At 46.2% G+C, this 16,870-nt stretch overlaps 1 protein-coding gene across 1 annotated transcript in view; it reads right to left on the minus strand.

Annotated features, from left to right (window-relative positions):
* The window catches only part of LHFPL4 (LHFPL tetraspan subfamily member 4), a 22,388-nt gene extending 9,069 nt beyond the window's left edge, over positions 1-13,319 (minus strand). Inside the window, exons 1-2 of the mRNA XM_036332075.1 lie at positions 13,180-13,319; positions 11,794-12,285 (exon numbers count right to left, since the gene is read on the minus strand). Of these exons, the coding sequence (XP_036187968.1) occupies positions 11,794-12,199 (406 nt within the window). The 5' untranslated portion in view covers positions 12,200-12,285; positions 13,180-13,319. The remainder of the gene's footprint in view (positions 1-11,793; positions 12,286-13,179) is intronic.
* Positions 13,320-16,870: the final 3,551 nt, after the last annotated feature.

A 16,870-nucleotide genomic window follows, 5' to 3' on the forward strand; every position in this document is an offset into this window, starting at 1 on the left:
CTCTCTCTTTCTCTGCCTCCTTGGCTCTGCAGGGTTTTAGGTGGTGGCTCTGTGGCCCCAAAGGCTGCTCTGGGAATGGGAAACAACAGAAGTCCAGCAAATGGAGGAAAGCAAACCAGATGGGCTGCTCTGACCTCTGGGAAGGGAGGAAAAGACCATGAGGACAGCCTACACCAGGAAAAGAGGCTCAACCATCAGGAGGTAGAATGACTACAGGCAAGGCAGCCTTCAGCATCCTCATTTGCTGGATGAGGAAAGTGAGGCTGAGGTCTTTGGAGTCCGAGTTCAAGTCTCTTGAAAATAATCAGCTGGCTGAAGAGCTGGCTGCTTCAAGCAAGATACAGGCACCAGTGCAGGGTGCAGCATTCCTGATGCTTGGCCTGATCATTCTTCCTGGCGGGGGACCATCCTGTGCATTGTGGGATATTTCACATCATCCCTGGCTTCTACCTGCCACACGTCAGTGCCATCACCACTCCCAGTCATAATAAAAATGTCTCTAGCCCAGCTGGTGTGGCTCAGTGGCTGAGCGTAGACCTATGAACCAAGAGTGTCAATTCTCGGCCAAGGCACATGGAAAGGTCACGGGTTTAATTCTTGGTCAGGGCACATACCCAGGTAGTGGGTTCGATACCCAGTAATGGTGTGTACGGGAGGCAACTGATCAATGTTCCTCTCACATTGATGTTTCTCTCTCTCTTTCTGCCTCTCCCTTCTTCTCTCTGTAAGATCAATATAAACATATTCTCAATATAGGATTAAATAATAATAATAATAATAATAATAATAATAATAATAAAAATGATGACAGAAGACTTCCCTAACCTGGTAAAAGAAATAGACATACAAGTCCAAGAAGCACAGAGTCCCAAACAAGATGAACTGATGAATTCAAAGAATGCCACACCAAGACACATCATAATAAAATGCAAAAGGTTAGAGACAAAGAGAATAAAAACAGCAAGAGAAAAGCAGTAACTCCCAAAGACTGTCAACTGATTTCTCAACAGATATGTTGCACGCCAGATGGGATTGGCAAGAAATATTCAAAGTGATGAAAAGCAAGGACCTACAATCAAGATTACTCTATCCTGAAAAGCTATCATTTAGAATTTAAGGACAGATAAAGAGCTTCCCCGACAAGAAAAAGTTAAAGGCGTTCATCACCACCAAAACAATATTATATGAAATGTTAGAGGGTTTTATTGAAGAAGAAGAAAAGAAGATTAAAAAAATATGAACAATAAAATGGTAATAAATACATATCGATCAACAATTGAGTCTACAAACAAAATGACCAAGAACAGAAACAGACTCATTCAAAGAACTTTTTGTTGATTGCCAGATGGGGGGCAGGGATGGAGGGGGGGAAGGGATTAAGAAGTACAAATTGGTTGTTATAGAATAGTCATGGGGATGTGAATTACAGCATAGGGAATATAGTCAATAATATTCTGATAACTAGGCTGGATGCAGGATTTATTGGGATGATCACACATTAAGTTATATAATGTCTAGTCACCAGGGTGTACAAAAAATATTTTTTAAAAAGCCTCCCATACCCCCAAATATCCAGGTTTCAGTGACTTAATGTTCTACTTATAGAGAATAATTTCTTAGTCCAGCACTGGATTTTCCTTGTAGTTCTATTTTATTTTGTACAGTAAATATGTACAATTATAGTGGAAAATTTAAAAACACAGAAAAGCATCAAGAAGAAAAAAATCATTTGTAATTTCCCACTGAAAGTTAAATAATAATAATATTTGTGTATATAATCTTCCTATATAATATAACTTGTAAAGTAAAATGCAAACATTTTACTTTAAAAATGAAAAAAAAAGATGTACAACATCACTAATCATTAGGGAAATGTAAATCAAAACTACAATGAGCCGAAACCGGTTTGGCTCAGTGGATAGAGCGTCGGCCTGTGGACTGAAAGGTCCAGGTTCGATTCCGGTCAAGGGCATGTACCTGGGTTGCGGGCATATCCCCAGTAGGAGATGTGCAGGAGGCAGCTGATCGATGTTTCTCTCTCATTGATGTTTCTAACTTTCTATCTCTCTCCCTTCCTCTCTGTAAAAAATCAATAAAATATATTTAAAAAAAAAAAAAACTACAATGAGATACCACTTCACACCCAGTATGATGGCTATAATAAAAACCTCAGCTAACAGCAAAGATATGAGGAAACAGGAACCCTCATACACGGCTGGTGGTAATGCACAATGGTGTGGTCACTTTGGAAAACTATGTGGCAGTTTTTCAAAATGATAACTAGCCCCAGCCGGTTACACTCAGCGGATAGAGCATTGGCCCGAGGACTGAAGGGTCCCAGGTTTGATTCCAGTCAAGGGCGTGTACGTCGGTTGCAGGCTTGATCCCTGGCTCTGGTCAGGACAGTATGGGAGGCAACCAATCGATGTGTCTCTCTCACATCGATGTTTCTCTCTCTCTCTGATTCTCCCACTCCCTTCCACTCTCTTTAAAAATCAATGGGAAAATATCCTCAAGTGAGGATTAATAGCAACAACAAAAAATGTTAACTATAAGGTTGCCATTGAGCCACCCATTCCACTCCTAGGTACATACCCAAGAGAAATGAAAACATGTGTCCATACAAAAACTTGTACACAAATGTTCATAGCATTATCCATAATAGCCAAAAGGTGGAAGCAACCCAGCTGATGACTTAGTAAACAAAATGTGATATATTTACAAAATGGAATATTAGTCACAAAAAGGAATAAAGTATGGATACATGCTACAACATGAGGAACCTCAAAAGCATTATACAAAGTGAAAGATGCCAGTCACAAAGACCACATATTATATGATTCCATTTATACTGGTATGAACTGTCCTGAATAGGCTAATGTACAGAGACAGAAAGTAGATTAGTTGTTGCTTAGAGGCCGAGCAACCTAATGGAGAAATTGTTTAGGAAGTGATAGCTAAAGGACATGAGGCTTCTTCTTGAATTTATGAAAATATCCTAAAATTGATTGTGGTGATGGTTGCACAACTCTGTGAATATGCTAAAAAACAAAATAAAACACCCCACCCCACTGAATTATACCGTTATATGGGTGAATTGTATGGCATATGAGTTCTACCTCAATAAAGCTATAATCAAAGAAAGGGAGTGGACAGTTTAGTCTCTCTCTCTCTCTCTCTCTCTCTCTCTCTCTCTCTCTCTCTCTCTCCCCCCCCCCCCCCCCCCGTCTCTGTCTCTCCACTCATTCTGAAGTCTCCTGCCAACAAATGAGTGTGGCTAGATCCCTCCAGCTTCAGTCAACCTTCAGAAGACTACAGCCCCCCCTGAGGTCTTGGTTGCAACTTCATAAGAGACCTTGAGCCAGAATACTCACCTACATTGCTCCCAAATTCCTGTGACTCACAGAAACAGAAATTATAAATGCTTGTTGCTTTAAGCCCTTAAGTTCTGGGGTAATTTATTAAACAACAATAGATAACTGATTTATGTTTCAAAGTATTGTTTGCATTTGCTTGTATATTTATGGGATTTCTTGGAAAGGATTCTCAAGAACTGGTAACAATGATTACCTCTGGGAAGATCATTGAGGGATGAGGGCAAGGAGACTTACACCTGATTGTATACCTTTTTGCCTTTTGGATTTTGTGTCATGTGCATTTATTAAATTTTCCCAAAAGTAAATAAATGTCTGGAAAATTTTTAAACGAAAAAAGTGAACAACTCTCTGCTGCTTACAGATAAAGCCTAAACGTTTTACGGTGGCACAGAAAGCCTCCACACTCCGTCTCCCAGTTTCACCTCTCCTTGCCCTAATTGCTTGTAGTCCCCAAAACACAACAGGCTATTTCCTACATCCATGCCTTTGATCATGCTGTCTCTTCTGCCTGGTTGCCTTTCTCCTTCCCTCCCATCCTTTAAGACTCAGCACAAATGCTGTCACTTTTTGAAAGGCTTTCTTGGTTGTCCATAACTGTGTCAGAAGTCCCCTCTGTGCCCCCAGAATAGCCTATGCGTGATTCCAATCATTTCATGTGCTGTACATAGGTGATGGTCTGTTTTCTTCTCTGCCTCTTTCATTAGACTGTGAGCTCTCTGGGAGTGAGGACCCTTAATCAAGATTCCCAGAGCTGAGCACAGTGCCAGGCACACAGTGGAGGCTGGCAGTAAAGGAAGGATGTGAGGGGAGGGGAAGAGAGAGGGAAGAGAGGTGGGAGGAAGGAAAGAAGGGAGGGAGGGAGAGTTAGGGGAAGAAGAAAGAAAATGAGAGAGGGAGAGAGGAAGGGAGGAAAGAATTCCCCCAATGTGCTCAGCAGTGTTATACACATCAACAAAGACTTAACTGGATGAGTAAAATCCTAAACCAGGAGAACCAAGATGGCGGCATAGGTTAACGCCGGAGTTTGCTGCTTTGAACAACTACTTCAAAAGTGAAACCAAAAAACGGAAGGGACATCACCCAGAACCACAGGAACGCTGGCTGAGTGGAAGTCCTACAACTAGGAGGAAAGAGAAACGCATACGGATACTCAGAGGAGGCGCAGTGCTGAAGTCAAATTCTGAGGTGCGGAGTGCGCGGAGCGGGCTGGCGGCGGAGGGCGCGGTTGGCGTTTTCAATCGGGAGGGAGTCGCAGACTCTGAGCTCCAGATACAGGCGAGTCTCTAGGGACCCAGACTCAAACGGGAGAAGCGGGACTGTCTGGCTTCGGTCAGAGCGAGTGCAGCTTTCTCTCCGAGCTTTGCAGCGGGTGCTGGGACCCAGAGAGGCAGAGCCCCTGGGGACAGGACTGAGAGCCGCCATAACTGCTCGCTCAGCCCGCCCTGTTGATCCTGTGCGACCCGCCCCGACCAAGCCCTGCACAGAGCCATTTGCCAGATAGCCTCAGGCAAAGGCTAGATTAGCACCTCCCTAGAGGACAGAAGTTCTCTCACTGCTGACACAGCTGATTCTCATAGCCACTTGGCCTGGAGGTCAAACCCTCCCTGGTATTAGCTACAACAATCAAGATTTAACTATAAGACTGCGAACAAAGACCACTAGGGGGTGCACCAAGGAAGCATAACAAAATGCGGAGACAAAGAAACAAGACAAAATTGTCAATGGAAGATATAGAGTTCAGAACCACACTTTTAAGGTCTCTCAAGAACTGTTTAGAAGCCGCCGATAAACTTAATGAGATCTACAAGAAAACTAATGAGACCCTCGATGCTATATTGGGGAACCAACTAGAAATTAAGCATACACGGACTGAAATAACGAATATTATACAGACTCCCGACAGCAGACCAGAGGAGCGCAAGAATCAAGTCAATGATTTGAAATGCGAGGAAGCAAAAAACACCCAACCGGAAAAGCAAAATGAAAAAAGAATCCAAAAATGCGAGGATAGTGTAAGGAGCCTCTGGGACAGCTTCAAGCGTACCAACATCAGAATTATAGGGGTGCCAGAAGATGAGAGACAGCAAGATATTGAAAACCTATTTGAAGAAATAATGACAGAAAACTTCCCCCACCTGGTGAAAGAAATGGACTTACAGGTCCAAGAAGCGCGGAGAACCCCAAACAAAAGGAATCCAAAGAGGACCACACCAAGACACATCATAATTAAAATGCCAAGAGCAAAAGATAAAGAGAGAATCTTAAAAACAGCAAGAGAAAGAAACTCAGTTACCTACAAGGGAATACCCATACGACTGTCAGCTGATTTCTCAACAGAAACTTTGCAGGCCAGAAGGGAGTGGCAAGAAATATTCAAAGTGATGAATACCAAGAACCTACAACCAAGATTACTTTATCCAGCAAAGCTATCATTCAGAATTGAAGGTCAGATAAAGAGCTTCACAGATAAGGAAAAGCTAAAGGAGTTCATCACCACCAAACCAGGATTATATGAAATGCTGAAAGGTATCCTTTAAGAAGAGGAAGAGGAAGAAAAAGGTAAAGATACAAATTATGAACAACAAATATGCATCTATCAACAAGTGAATCTAAGAATCAAGTGAATGAATAATCTGATGAACAGAATGAACTGTTGATTATAATAGAATCAGGGACATAGAAAGGGAATGGACTGACTATTCCTGGGGGGGAAAGGGGTGTGGGAGATGCGGGAAGAGACTGGACAAAAATCGTGCACCTATGGATGAGGACAGTGGGTGGGGAGTGAGGGTGGAGGGTGGGGCGGGAACTGGGAGGAGGGGAGTTATGGGGGAAAAAAAAGAGGAACAAATGTAATAATCTGAACAATAAAGATTTAATAAAAAAAAAAAAAAAAAAAAAATAAAATCCTAAACCAAACCTAAAACAACCAGCAAAAAATGGGGAGGAATGTGAATGCATATTCCTAGCTGTCGTGACAGAAGCTCCTGTCATGGCTGTTCCTGGCCCAGAGGCCCCCGCTGATTATGAACACACATCTGGAAGGCTGGACGATCTCACCTCGATCTCACCTCGGGATCACCAACCAGCCCCTGCTGCCACCTCCACCGTCAGTCTCCTCATCTCCCACTCCACCTCACACACTCTGTTCTCTGCTGTGACTCCTACTATGTGGCACATAGTAGGCACTCAATATTAAAGGAGTTGTGGTCAGAATCATCCCCCTTCTGTGGACAGAGGGTCTCACTTTGTGACCATGAAATTGTCTCTTTTCTCTGGGACTCAAGTTTTGTTTTGTTTTTATCTGTGAAGTGAAGGAGTTGGACAAGCTGACTGGTAAGACCCTTTCCAGCTGGTAGTTGATGACTTCTCAAGGCCTCTGACCATCAGTCCAAACTCTTCCACCGGAGCAGTAGGACCCCTCACCAACTGCTTTTCACTCGGACTATGTCACAGAAATAGCAATGGCCATGTGTTGAGTGTTTATTGTACACCAGGAACCATACCCTGCATTTTACACCCATCATTGCATTTCTTTCTTTCTACCACCTTTGAGGTAGGTACAATAATAATCTCCATTTTACAGATAAGGACACAGATTCAGAGAGGAAAACCTACTTATCCAAGCCCACACAACTGGGAAGTGGCAGACGGGAATTTTAAGTCCTCTGTTTTTCAACCACTATCCCACACTGCCCCCTCAGACCCTCAACCAGGCTTCCATCCTGAGTGTCTACTCCAGCCAGCAACCTCCCCTTGGCTAACCTCACCCCACCCACAGGCAGGCACAGAGTACACAGAGCTCACAGCTGTAACTTGTAACCTTCGTATTCCCTTCCTGGGCTCCGGTTCTAGATCCTTTAGGACTTGTGTTAAGTCTCACCTCCTCCCTTCACTAGATGTGTGGCCTTTGGGCAAGCCATTTTAACAGGTGAAGATTAAATGACATAATGAATGTGAAAATGTCTAGCACAGAAGCTGGCACATTGTGTGTTCTAGGTAAATGGGGAAGACCAGGCCAAGAGGAGTATAGATGTCCCGAGAAGCCCTGAAAAGCTGACCCCTAACTCCACAGAGAGACACCTGAGATCTTCCAGCCTCTCTACTTTGCATTCAACCCTTCTGGCAAATACATCCTGCCTCTATCCCCACCATTCATGATCCTTTATAAATCCTTGGGCTTTAGAGTCAGAAAAACTGAGTTATAATCCTGGCTCCACCACTTACCACTTGTGTGACCTTGGACAAGTGACTTTTTCCTCTTTGAGGCTCAGTGTTCTTATCTATAAAATATCAATAATTGCCCAGCTGGTGTGGCTCAGTGGTTGAGCGTCGATCTGTGAACCAGGAGATCGTGGTTCAATTCCCAGTCAGGGCACATCCCTGGGTTGCAGGCTCAGTCCCCAGTAGGGGGCGTGCAGGAGGCAGCTGATTGATGATTCTCTCTCATCGTTGATGCTTCTGTCTCTCTCCCTCTCCCTTCCTCTCTGAGATCAATAAAAAGATATCTTAAAAAATATACCAATAATGGCACCTATTCCATAGGATTGCTGTGAGGATTAGAAAATAGTATGCGTGTAAATGTTTAGCAAATGCTCAAGCATTTAGTAAAGACTCAGAAAATATTAACAATTTTTCCTGAATAATAATAACAGTCATAGCTGCCTACTGATTAGAGTCCAAACTCCTTGATTCAGTATTGAGAGCCTTGCACCTTGTAGCCCTATTGCTCCTTCCTGGCCTCTCCTCCCTCCTGCTATTCCCCTATGTGGATGTCACGCTCAGTTCAGACGTGGCTTTCTTACCTCTGTGCCTCTGTCCATGATCTTCCTCTCCATTAAGAAGCTCTCCCAAACCTCACACCTGTCCACACCCTGTCCTGCTCGAGTCTCACCTTTCGAGTAAGCCCATAGCCTCCTCTATTGTCCTGAGTTTCCACTCTGTCTGCACTTGTCTTACCTAGAGTATCCCTCTTCCAGTGGTCACATGTGACTTCTCTTTGCAGGAATTGACCTTCCTCTACTACCAGCCCACGTGTTCTAGGGTTTAATTAAGAGGTGGACACCTGACCAAAACTGAGCCAATAAGAATCAACTCTGGAACTTTCGCTGGAACCATTGAGTAACAGGTGTTCTTTTTTAACAGGCATTGCTAAGCTATAGCAATGCAGTTTCAGAGCTGTTAGTAGCTGTATTTATCACCTTTAAGAGAGAAGCAGACTTGCCCTGGCTTGTTTGGCTCCGTGAACAGAGCGTCGGCCTGTGGACTGAAGGATCCCAGGTTCAATTCTGGTCAAGGGCACATACCTGCGTTGTGGGCTCAATCCCCACTGGGGGGTGTGCAGGAGGCAGCCAATCAATGATTCTCTCTCATCATTGATGTTTCTATCTCTCTCCCTCTCCATTTCTCCCTGAAATCAATAAAAATATATTTTTTAAAAAAAATTTTAAAGAGAGAAGCAGGCTTAAAAATAAGCCAATACAGAGGAACAAAGAAATGGAGAGAGACATATTATAATGGCATTATTTGATCATCTAGATCCATCCATTCCTGAAATCAGATACTCTTGACTTTTAAGTTATGTGAATCAAAAACACTACCCTCTTTATTACTTAAATTTTTTAAAAATTATTTTATTTTTAGAGAGGAAGGAAGGGAGAGAAAGAAACATCTATGCAAGAGATTGAACCTGCAACCTAGGCATGTGCCCTGACCAAGAATCGAACTTTCAACCTTCTGGTGCACAGGATGATGCTACCAACAACTGAGCCACACTGGTCAGGGATACTGTATATTATTTTTATTTATTTAAGCCAGTTTGAGTTGGGTTTCTGTCACTTGCTAGTGAAAGACCGCTGACCAATATAGTGATCTAACTAGATGATAACTTGAGAGCAGGAACTGCATTTTATAGCCTTATAAAATGCTCTCAAATCCTTGGGGACAGGGATGATCTTAGTGTCACAGCACATAGCATAAGGATGACCACAAAGCAGGTAAGGAATAAACTCAGAAATCTCTAGCCAAAATGGAATCAACTGTTCAACTCTGATAACAGCCCTCAGGGATGGGACAGTAGCACAAGAGAAAGAGCACTGGGCTAGGAGTCAAGACTAATTTACTCACTTACTGGCTGTGTGACTTTGGGTAAAACCATAATTTCCCTAGGCTCAGTCTCTTCTCTCTAAAATGGGGGCAGGAGGCCTGGCCAGCGTGGCTCAATGGTTGAGAGTAGATCTATGAACCAGGAAGTCACAGTTCGATTCCCGATCAAGGCACATGCCCAGGATTCGGGCTCGATCCCCAGTGTGGGGCATGCAGCAGGCAGCAGATCAATTATTCTCTCTCATCACTGGTGTCTCTCTCACTCTCTCCCTTCCTTTCTGAAATCAATAAAAATATGTTTAAAAATTTAAAAAAAAAATGGGGGGCAGGGGAAGGTGGTATTTGAAGGAGCTGATCTCTAAGATCCCTGAAACTCTATAATTACATAGAGGTTGTGGAACTGTTCACCCAGTCCCCAAGATTAAACCCACTTGGATTACAGAGAACTAAGAGGCCAAGAGGTCAGCAACCCATCTGCAAACTCCAAATTAAGGTTGAGGAATTGGGGGTTCCAACTGAGCATATATTCTTTCCTACTTGCCTTTGGAAGAAGAATAGAATTTAAATACATAAAATCATGTTCTGGGTACCACTGAGATATATGGAGAGATATGTCCCATATCCTAACAATTCCCCTTTCTTACCTGCTTAAAAAAAAATCTAAGTTGAATGGATTGAAAAAGCTCAGAGGATATCCACATCTGAATAAGCACTAACTTGTTCAAAGTAGTTCTTTTGGGAGTTTGGGCAATTCTTCCAGTGGCCCAGTACCTCTTGCCTGCATCTGTAGAAGTCCCCTTGGAAAGCAAACCAGCCTCAAGATTTTGCCCTCACTCCTTGGCTTTCATCCCAAGTGACAACTGTCAATTTGATCACCCATCCTATTGTCCACACTTGTCCCTGAGTGACTTCCAGCCATTTCCAAAAATCATATTCCTCCTTTAAAAGATGGGAGTTTCCCCTCTCAATGTTGACCTTCAAGAGAATACATCCCATGCACCCAAGATAATTCCCTACAACGTTTTCAGCAGTGGAAAAATCGACAAGTGAGAAAGCACTTCCTCCAGGGGACTCTTTCGAAGGGGCCAACACTTGTTGAATGCTAGCCCTGGCTGGGTAGCTCAGTTGGTTAGAGTGTCATCCTGATATGCCAAGGTTGCAGGTTTGATCTTCAGTCAGGGCACACATAAGAAGCAACCAATGAATGCATAAAAAAAAGTGAAAGAACAAATTGATGTTTCTCTCTCAAATCAATCAATAATAATTAAAAAAAAAACACTTGTTAAATGCTCTGAGGTGCTTATTTTGAAAAACTATCTCTGTTGCATGATCATCATATTTTCCCTTCTCCCTCTCACCCTGGAGGGCTCCAGATTTTTTCCTAGCCTTCATCAGCCCTCCTCCCCCATCTTCTGGCCCCACTTTTCCTAGCCCAACTCTCTTCCCTGACTGCAATTAGGCAAATGCCCAAGTTGCTGAATCTTCAAAATCTGTCTTCGATCGAAAGGCGGGCAGGCGTGGGGGACTCTAATGGATCCTGAAAAACGGTCTCAGCAATTTTTATTCCCAAAGGCCCTTCTCCGATTCTTAGGGTAAGATGTCTGTCTTAGCCAAACATTTCAGAGGGTCCTAGGAATTCATTCCCATTTGGGCACAGCACCAGAACCCTCCTCCCTGCATTGAGTGAGAGTGGGGAATGGAAATCAGTCCTCCAGAGACCCATGTTGCCAGGTGCTGTTAACCACCCACACTTCAAACACTGAATAGACACTATGGGCAGCCTCCTCCTATATCTTAGCACAGCACTTTAAAGTTTACAAGATACTCATTTGTTCTTGGAATCCTCTCCACTGTCTTACGGATGAGAAAACTGAACCCCAGAGAAGTAAAGTGAAAGATCCAAGTTTATGATGTCAGGAAGTTAAAGGTCAAAGTCAGATCTCTTGAGTCACCATCTCAAGTTTTTTTCAATACAACAAACATCGTTCACACCTAGAGACACTTCTCATTCTGGTCATTATTTCCCCTAAAACAGCCAACAGAGTGTCTCAGGGGCCCTCAGAGACTCTACCATAACTCTAACCCACCCATAAACGCAGTCCACCCATATCCAACCCCACAGCCCCAAAGACCCATTTCTAAGGCGTCTCTCTCATAGAATTCTCCCCTCACGGCTGAGGGACAACCGAAGGTGTGTTTTTAGACGGAGGAGAAGAATCTGTCTCTGATTCCACCAAGAAAGGGTGCTAAAAGGAGGGAGCCGCTTCCTCCAGCTCCTGCTCTAGGGGTCCCGCCCCCGCCCCTCCCCTACCTGCCAAGAGCTGCATCCAGGCACAGATCTTGTAGACCGTGGCGGTGTTGCAGAAGAAGAAGAGCGAAAAGCAGGTAATGCAGCCGAGGATCAGCACCATGGAGAGCAGCACGAAGAAGGCGGCCGCCTTGAAGGCGCCGGACGGGATGGTGCTGAAGTCAGTGAAGGAGCCGCGGCAGGTGAGCTCGCGGCCCGTCAGCCCGCTGCCCACACAGTAGTGGAAGAGGCCGAAGTAGCCGGGCTTGGGGGTGCTCACGCTGTCGCCCACCCAGTAGGGCTGGATGAAGACCACCACGTTGATGATGGCGAAGCAGATGGTGAAGATGGCCCATAGCACGCCGATGGCCCGCGAATTCCGCATGTAGTGCTCGTGGTAGAGCCTGGAGGCCTCCTGCGAGGGCAGCATGGTGCCCGGGGGCGGGGCCGGCGGCGGCGGCGGCGGCTGGCGGGGGCCGCCGGCCCGGGACCGACCGCCGGGCTGCCGGGCGGGAGCTGGGGACGCACCGAGAAGCCGCCCTGAGAGCCGGGCCTGGGGCGGAGCCGGGAAGACCCCGGGGCCTGGAGAGGGGAAGCTAGCAGGGGGTCATGAGAGTGTTGGGTCGCTGTCTGTGGGTGACTTAGGAAGGGGCCATGTGAAAGTTGGGGCGCTGGGGTGAGTGAGGGGGCTGTGGTGAGCAATGGGAGTTGGAATGGGGGGTTAGGAAGTGGTCATGGGGAGCTGGGGAAGGAGTCGGGGGCTGGTGTTAGGGGAGTAGAGGGACCGTGCGGAGACGGATGGAGGCTGAGGGCTGGGGGCCGGTATTGGAGGATTGGCAGAGGGGCTGTATAGAGGGAGCTCGGAAGGGAGTTGGGGGGCTGGTATTAGGGACAGGAGGTCTGGTATTGGGTATCTGAGAAAGGGCTGCGGAGAGGGGAGTGGGGGCTTCTACTGTGAGGTAGGAAGGGGGTATTAGGGGCTTTCCTGGGGGGATTGGGAAGGTGATATGGGGGCTGGGACAGGGAGTGGGGGTTGGTATGAGGGTCTAAGAAAGAGAAGTAGGGGGATCAGGGTGAGGCTACATAGGAGTCGGGGGCTGGGACTGCAGGGTCTGGACCCGGGGTGGGGGGGTCCGAGGGGCTCCTCAGAAGCCAGGGCTGGATGTAGCTGGGAGGGAGCCTAGGACTGGCGCGCCAGGGCTGGGCAGAGAGGTTCGCCAGGCCCAGGGGACGAGGGACCGGGGTCGGCAGGCAGTCTGGGCTGGGAGGGGCGGGCAGATGTCCCCTGGGCGCCGGAGAGCAGCCGGGCCCGGGGAGGGCCGTGGGGGGGTGGGGGGGGCGGCTGCCCCGCGCCCAGGCCGGACGCACACGGAGGCTGCGGCCGCGGGGAGGGGGTGCGGGGAGACCAACCTGGGCCCGGTCCGGGGCAGCGGGTCCGGGACTGGCACGACCTAGGCGCCGCGGCTCGGCTCTCCGGGCAGCGGCGGCCTCAGCCGAGGCGGCGGCCGCGGCGCGGCCTCCATCTTGCTCGGCTCTCCTGGGCGCGCTCCGGTGCCAAGGCGCGCGCTCCCGGGCCCAGGCGCGCCGAGCGGAGGCGCGCTCCCGCCGCGAGCGTGAGGAGCGGGGCGGAACCGGGTCGGGGTGGCGCGGTCCCGCAGCGCGCCCAGCCGGAGCAGTAAGTCCCCTGCACGGTAGGGCCCTCTGGTTTGGGGGACCCCCTTCTTCCAGCCTACATTGTGGGGCTGTGGGTCCCCGCAAAGTCCATGGGAATGGGGCGGGGCCGAACGCGGTGTTATTTGATAGGGTTTGAACTGATCTCTCTCCCCATTACCTTCCTTACAGCCTATCACAGCGCCTCAAGTTGCACTATTCGCTTCCAGTCCTTTGGGTCTTGTGGGCGTTGAAGGCTCCCAGAGTCTCCTAGGAAACTGCCAACACCTCTGGGAGAGGGAACCCCCAAACTGTTAGCGGCCCGTGCCTGCGGGGGGGGAGGGGTTCACTGGCCGCCAGGCAAGGAACAGGCCCCACGGTGAGGGGACAGGGGAGGAGAGTGGGACCGTGTTTGTTACCTTCCTTACACCGTCCCCAGCGCCTGGCATGAAGTGGGTACATCATTAAGAACAAAGCCAGGCTCAAAGGGAGGCCGAGCACACCCTGGGGGCACTCCTAGAAGGCCGCACGGGTCATTTCTTTCCCTGTAGGGAAATAGCTTTGGCTTAGGATCTGCCAAGGCGACCTGGGTTGGCGCTCAGACAAACCCTGACTCCTTACTACCTCTTTGACCTTGTGCTTGCGCTCTCTGAACCTCTGCTTCCCCATCTGTAAAGTGGACAGATTAAGCTTTGATTTTAAAAAGCTAAGATGAAAGTGGGCTTTGAAAAATAATCTTTACTAGTGGGTTCCAAATATTGGACCTCACACAGGGGTCAGTCTGATTAAATTTACCTCTATCTTGGGGGGAAAAATATGTAAGGTTGCCAATTGTCTTTTTTTTTTTTTTTCCAGGAGGGAAAGGGACCAGTTGTTGTTTAAAAAAAAAAAAAAATAGTCCCAAATAACTTACCTACATCCCCCCAAAAGAGAGCAGGGCTGTTATCCTGGATTGTTTATACTGTAAAAGAATGCCTGAATAGGTGAGCTACTCCTAACATCTTGGAACTGAAAGACCAGAATTTGAGGCCCATCTCTGCCACTGATCAACAGTGTGACCCAGGTCAAGGATGCTACTCTTCAGAGCCCTACTTTCTTCATTTATAAAATGGAGAAAAAACATCCTTCCTACAGATGTTGTAAGAATTAAAAGAGATAATGGATGGGGGAAAAAGCTTTGTAAATTGAAAATGGCTTTATAAATGTAAGTGATTGTCATTAAATTTTAATAAGTGGCTTTTCCAAAGAGTAGAAATAGCAGTATTGGAAAGGCACTTGCTGAGCTGAGAGTAGCTGGGAAAGAATGTCTCCTCATTTTAAAGACAAACTGTGGGGGCAGTTACAGAAAGAAAAACTTTTTAAAAATATATTTTTATTGATTTCAGAAAGGAAGGGAGAGGGAGAGAGCGATAGAAACATCAATGATGAGAGAGAATCATTGATCAGCTGCACACCCCCTACTGGGGATCGAGTTGCAACCCAGGCATATGCCCTTGACCGGAATCCAACCAGGGACCCTTCAGTCCGTAGGCCTACGCTCTATCCACTGAGCCAAACCAGCTAGGGCCAGAAAGAAAATTTGAGAGCTTCTCATTGTCCTCAGGGAGTGGCCAGACCAGAATGGAACAGTTGTGGGATCAAGATGGGGACTATGGACCATAAGGAAAGGTGATGCCGGACTGAGCACCTGGCTGAGAAGAGAGCCACCAGGACACTTCCAGCCAATATCCTACCAGAGAAAGATTTGCTGGGTACTCTTATGTCTAAGTTAAGTGTTCAGTTATGTTGAACAGTTATTAAGCGCTTAAAACATTCTAGGTCCCCTGATCTTTGCTTTATATGTATTGTTCATTTAATCTTCACAATAATCCTATGAGATTGTGTTATGGGCTGAATTGTGCCCTCCCCACCAATTCATATATTGAAGTCCTAACCTCTAGTACCTCACAAAGTGACTGCATTTGGAGATAGGGACTTTAAAGAGGTTATTAAGGTAAAATTAAGTCATATGGGTCAGCCCCAATGCAATATGACTGTCCTCATAAAAAGAGATTAGGACATATAGCTCACAGACCAAGGGACAACTATGGAGGACACAGTGAGAATGCAGCTATAGGAAAGAGGCCTCAGAAGAAACCAAACTTGACAGCAAACTTGATCTTGGACTTGATCGAGCTTCCAGAACTGTGAGAAAATTAATTTCTGTTGTTTAAGCCACCAATGTATAGTATTTTGTTATGGTAGCTCTAGGAAACTAATACAGGTAGGTACTGCTATATGGCCATTTTACAGAGGTTAAATGACTTGCCCAAAGTCACCCCTCTAGCAAGTGGACGACCTGAGATCTATTTATCCCCAGGTAACCTGCCCCAGTGTGCCCACTCTTTTAAAAAAATTTTGATTTGAGAAAAAGAGAGATTGATTTATTGTTCTACTTGTTTATTCATTCATTGGTTGACTCTTTTTTAAAAAATCCTCACCTAAGTACATGCTTTAAAGAGAGGAAGGGGGAGAGAGAGAGACAGTGAGAGAAACATCGATATGAGAGAGAAACATCAATCGGCTGCTTTCCATTCATGCCCCAACTGGGGATCAAACCCAAAACCTGGGTATGTGCCCTGATCAGGATTGAACCAGGACAACGCTCAACCAACTGAGCCACTCTGGCTGGGCCATTGGTTGACTCTAATATGTGCCCTGACTGGGGATCGAACCCACAACCTTGGTGTATTGGGACAATGCTCTAACTAACTGAGCTACCCAACCAGGGCCAAGAGTACCCATTCTTAATTACTGCACCATATAGGTCATTCCATAGAATGGATTCATTTCTCCTCAACTACTTTTGTTTCCTTTTTAAAATTCATATCATTTAGTTATGAGCACATGCACTGGCGTCAGACATCTGGGCTTAAATCTCATTTCTGCTCACAATTGCTCTTAAGCCCATTTCCTCCTCTGTAAAGTGGGGATGATGGATAATGGTGGTACCTCACTCCCAGTGTTCAGGAAGGTTGAATGACATATCGTGCACATACGGTGCTGAGCACTTGGAAAACATTCAAAGCTATTTGCTGTTATCATTGCATTGCTAGAAAGTGCAAGTTTTGGGATTCAAACTCGAGACTGGTTTGGTCAGAGCTAGTGCACATAACCCTTACATGGAACTGTTCAAAGTTGATGAGTCTCTCTAGAGCAGCATGGGAGCTGTGAAGTCAGACACATGGGTATTTGTATTCTGTAATACCCAATAACTGTGTGGCTTGAGTAATTTTTTTAAATTCTCTGAACCTATAAAATTGAACTGACAACTCCTAACCTCACGTGGTTTAAATGAGGTAAAATCTGTGAGATTTTGGTCACATAGTAGATGCTCAGTAAAGATTAGTAGAAAGGATTTCATATTTTGTAGAAGGTTAGTTCTAAAGACAAATGCAATTGAAGACAAATA

Source organism: Myotis myotis, unplaced genomic scaffold (assembly GCF_014108235.1).
Source record: "Myotis myotis isolate mMyoMyo1 unplaced genomic scaffold, mMyoMyo1.p scaffold_m19_p_13, whole genome shotgun sequence".
Classification (NCBI taxonomy): Eukaryota; Metazoa; Chordata; class Mammalia; order Chiroptera; family Vespertilionidae; genus Myotis; species Myotis myotis.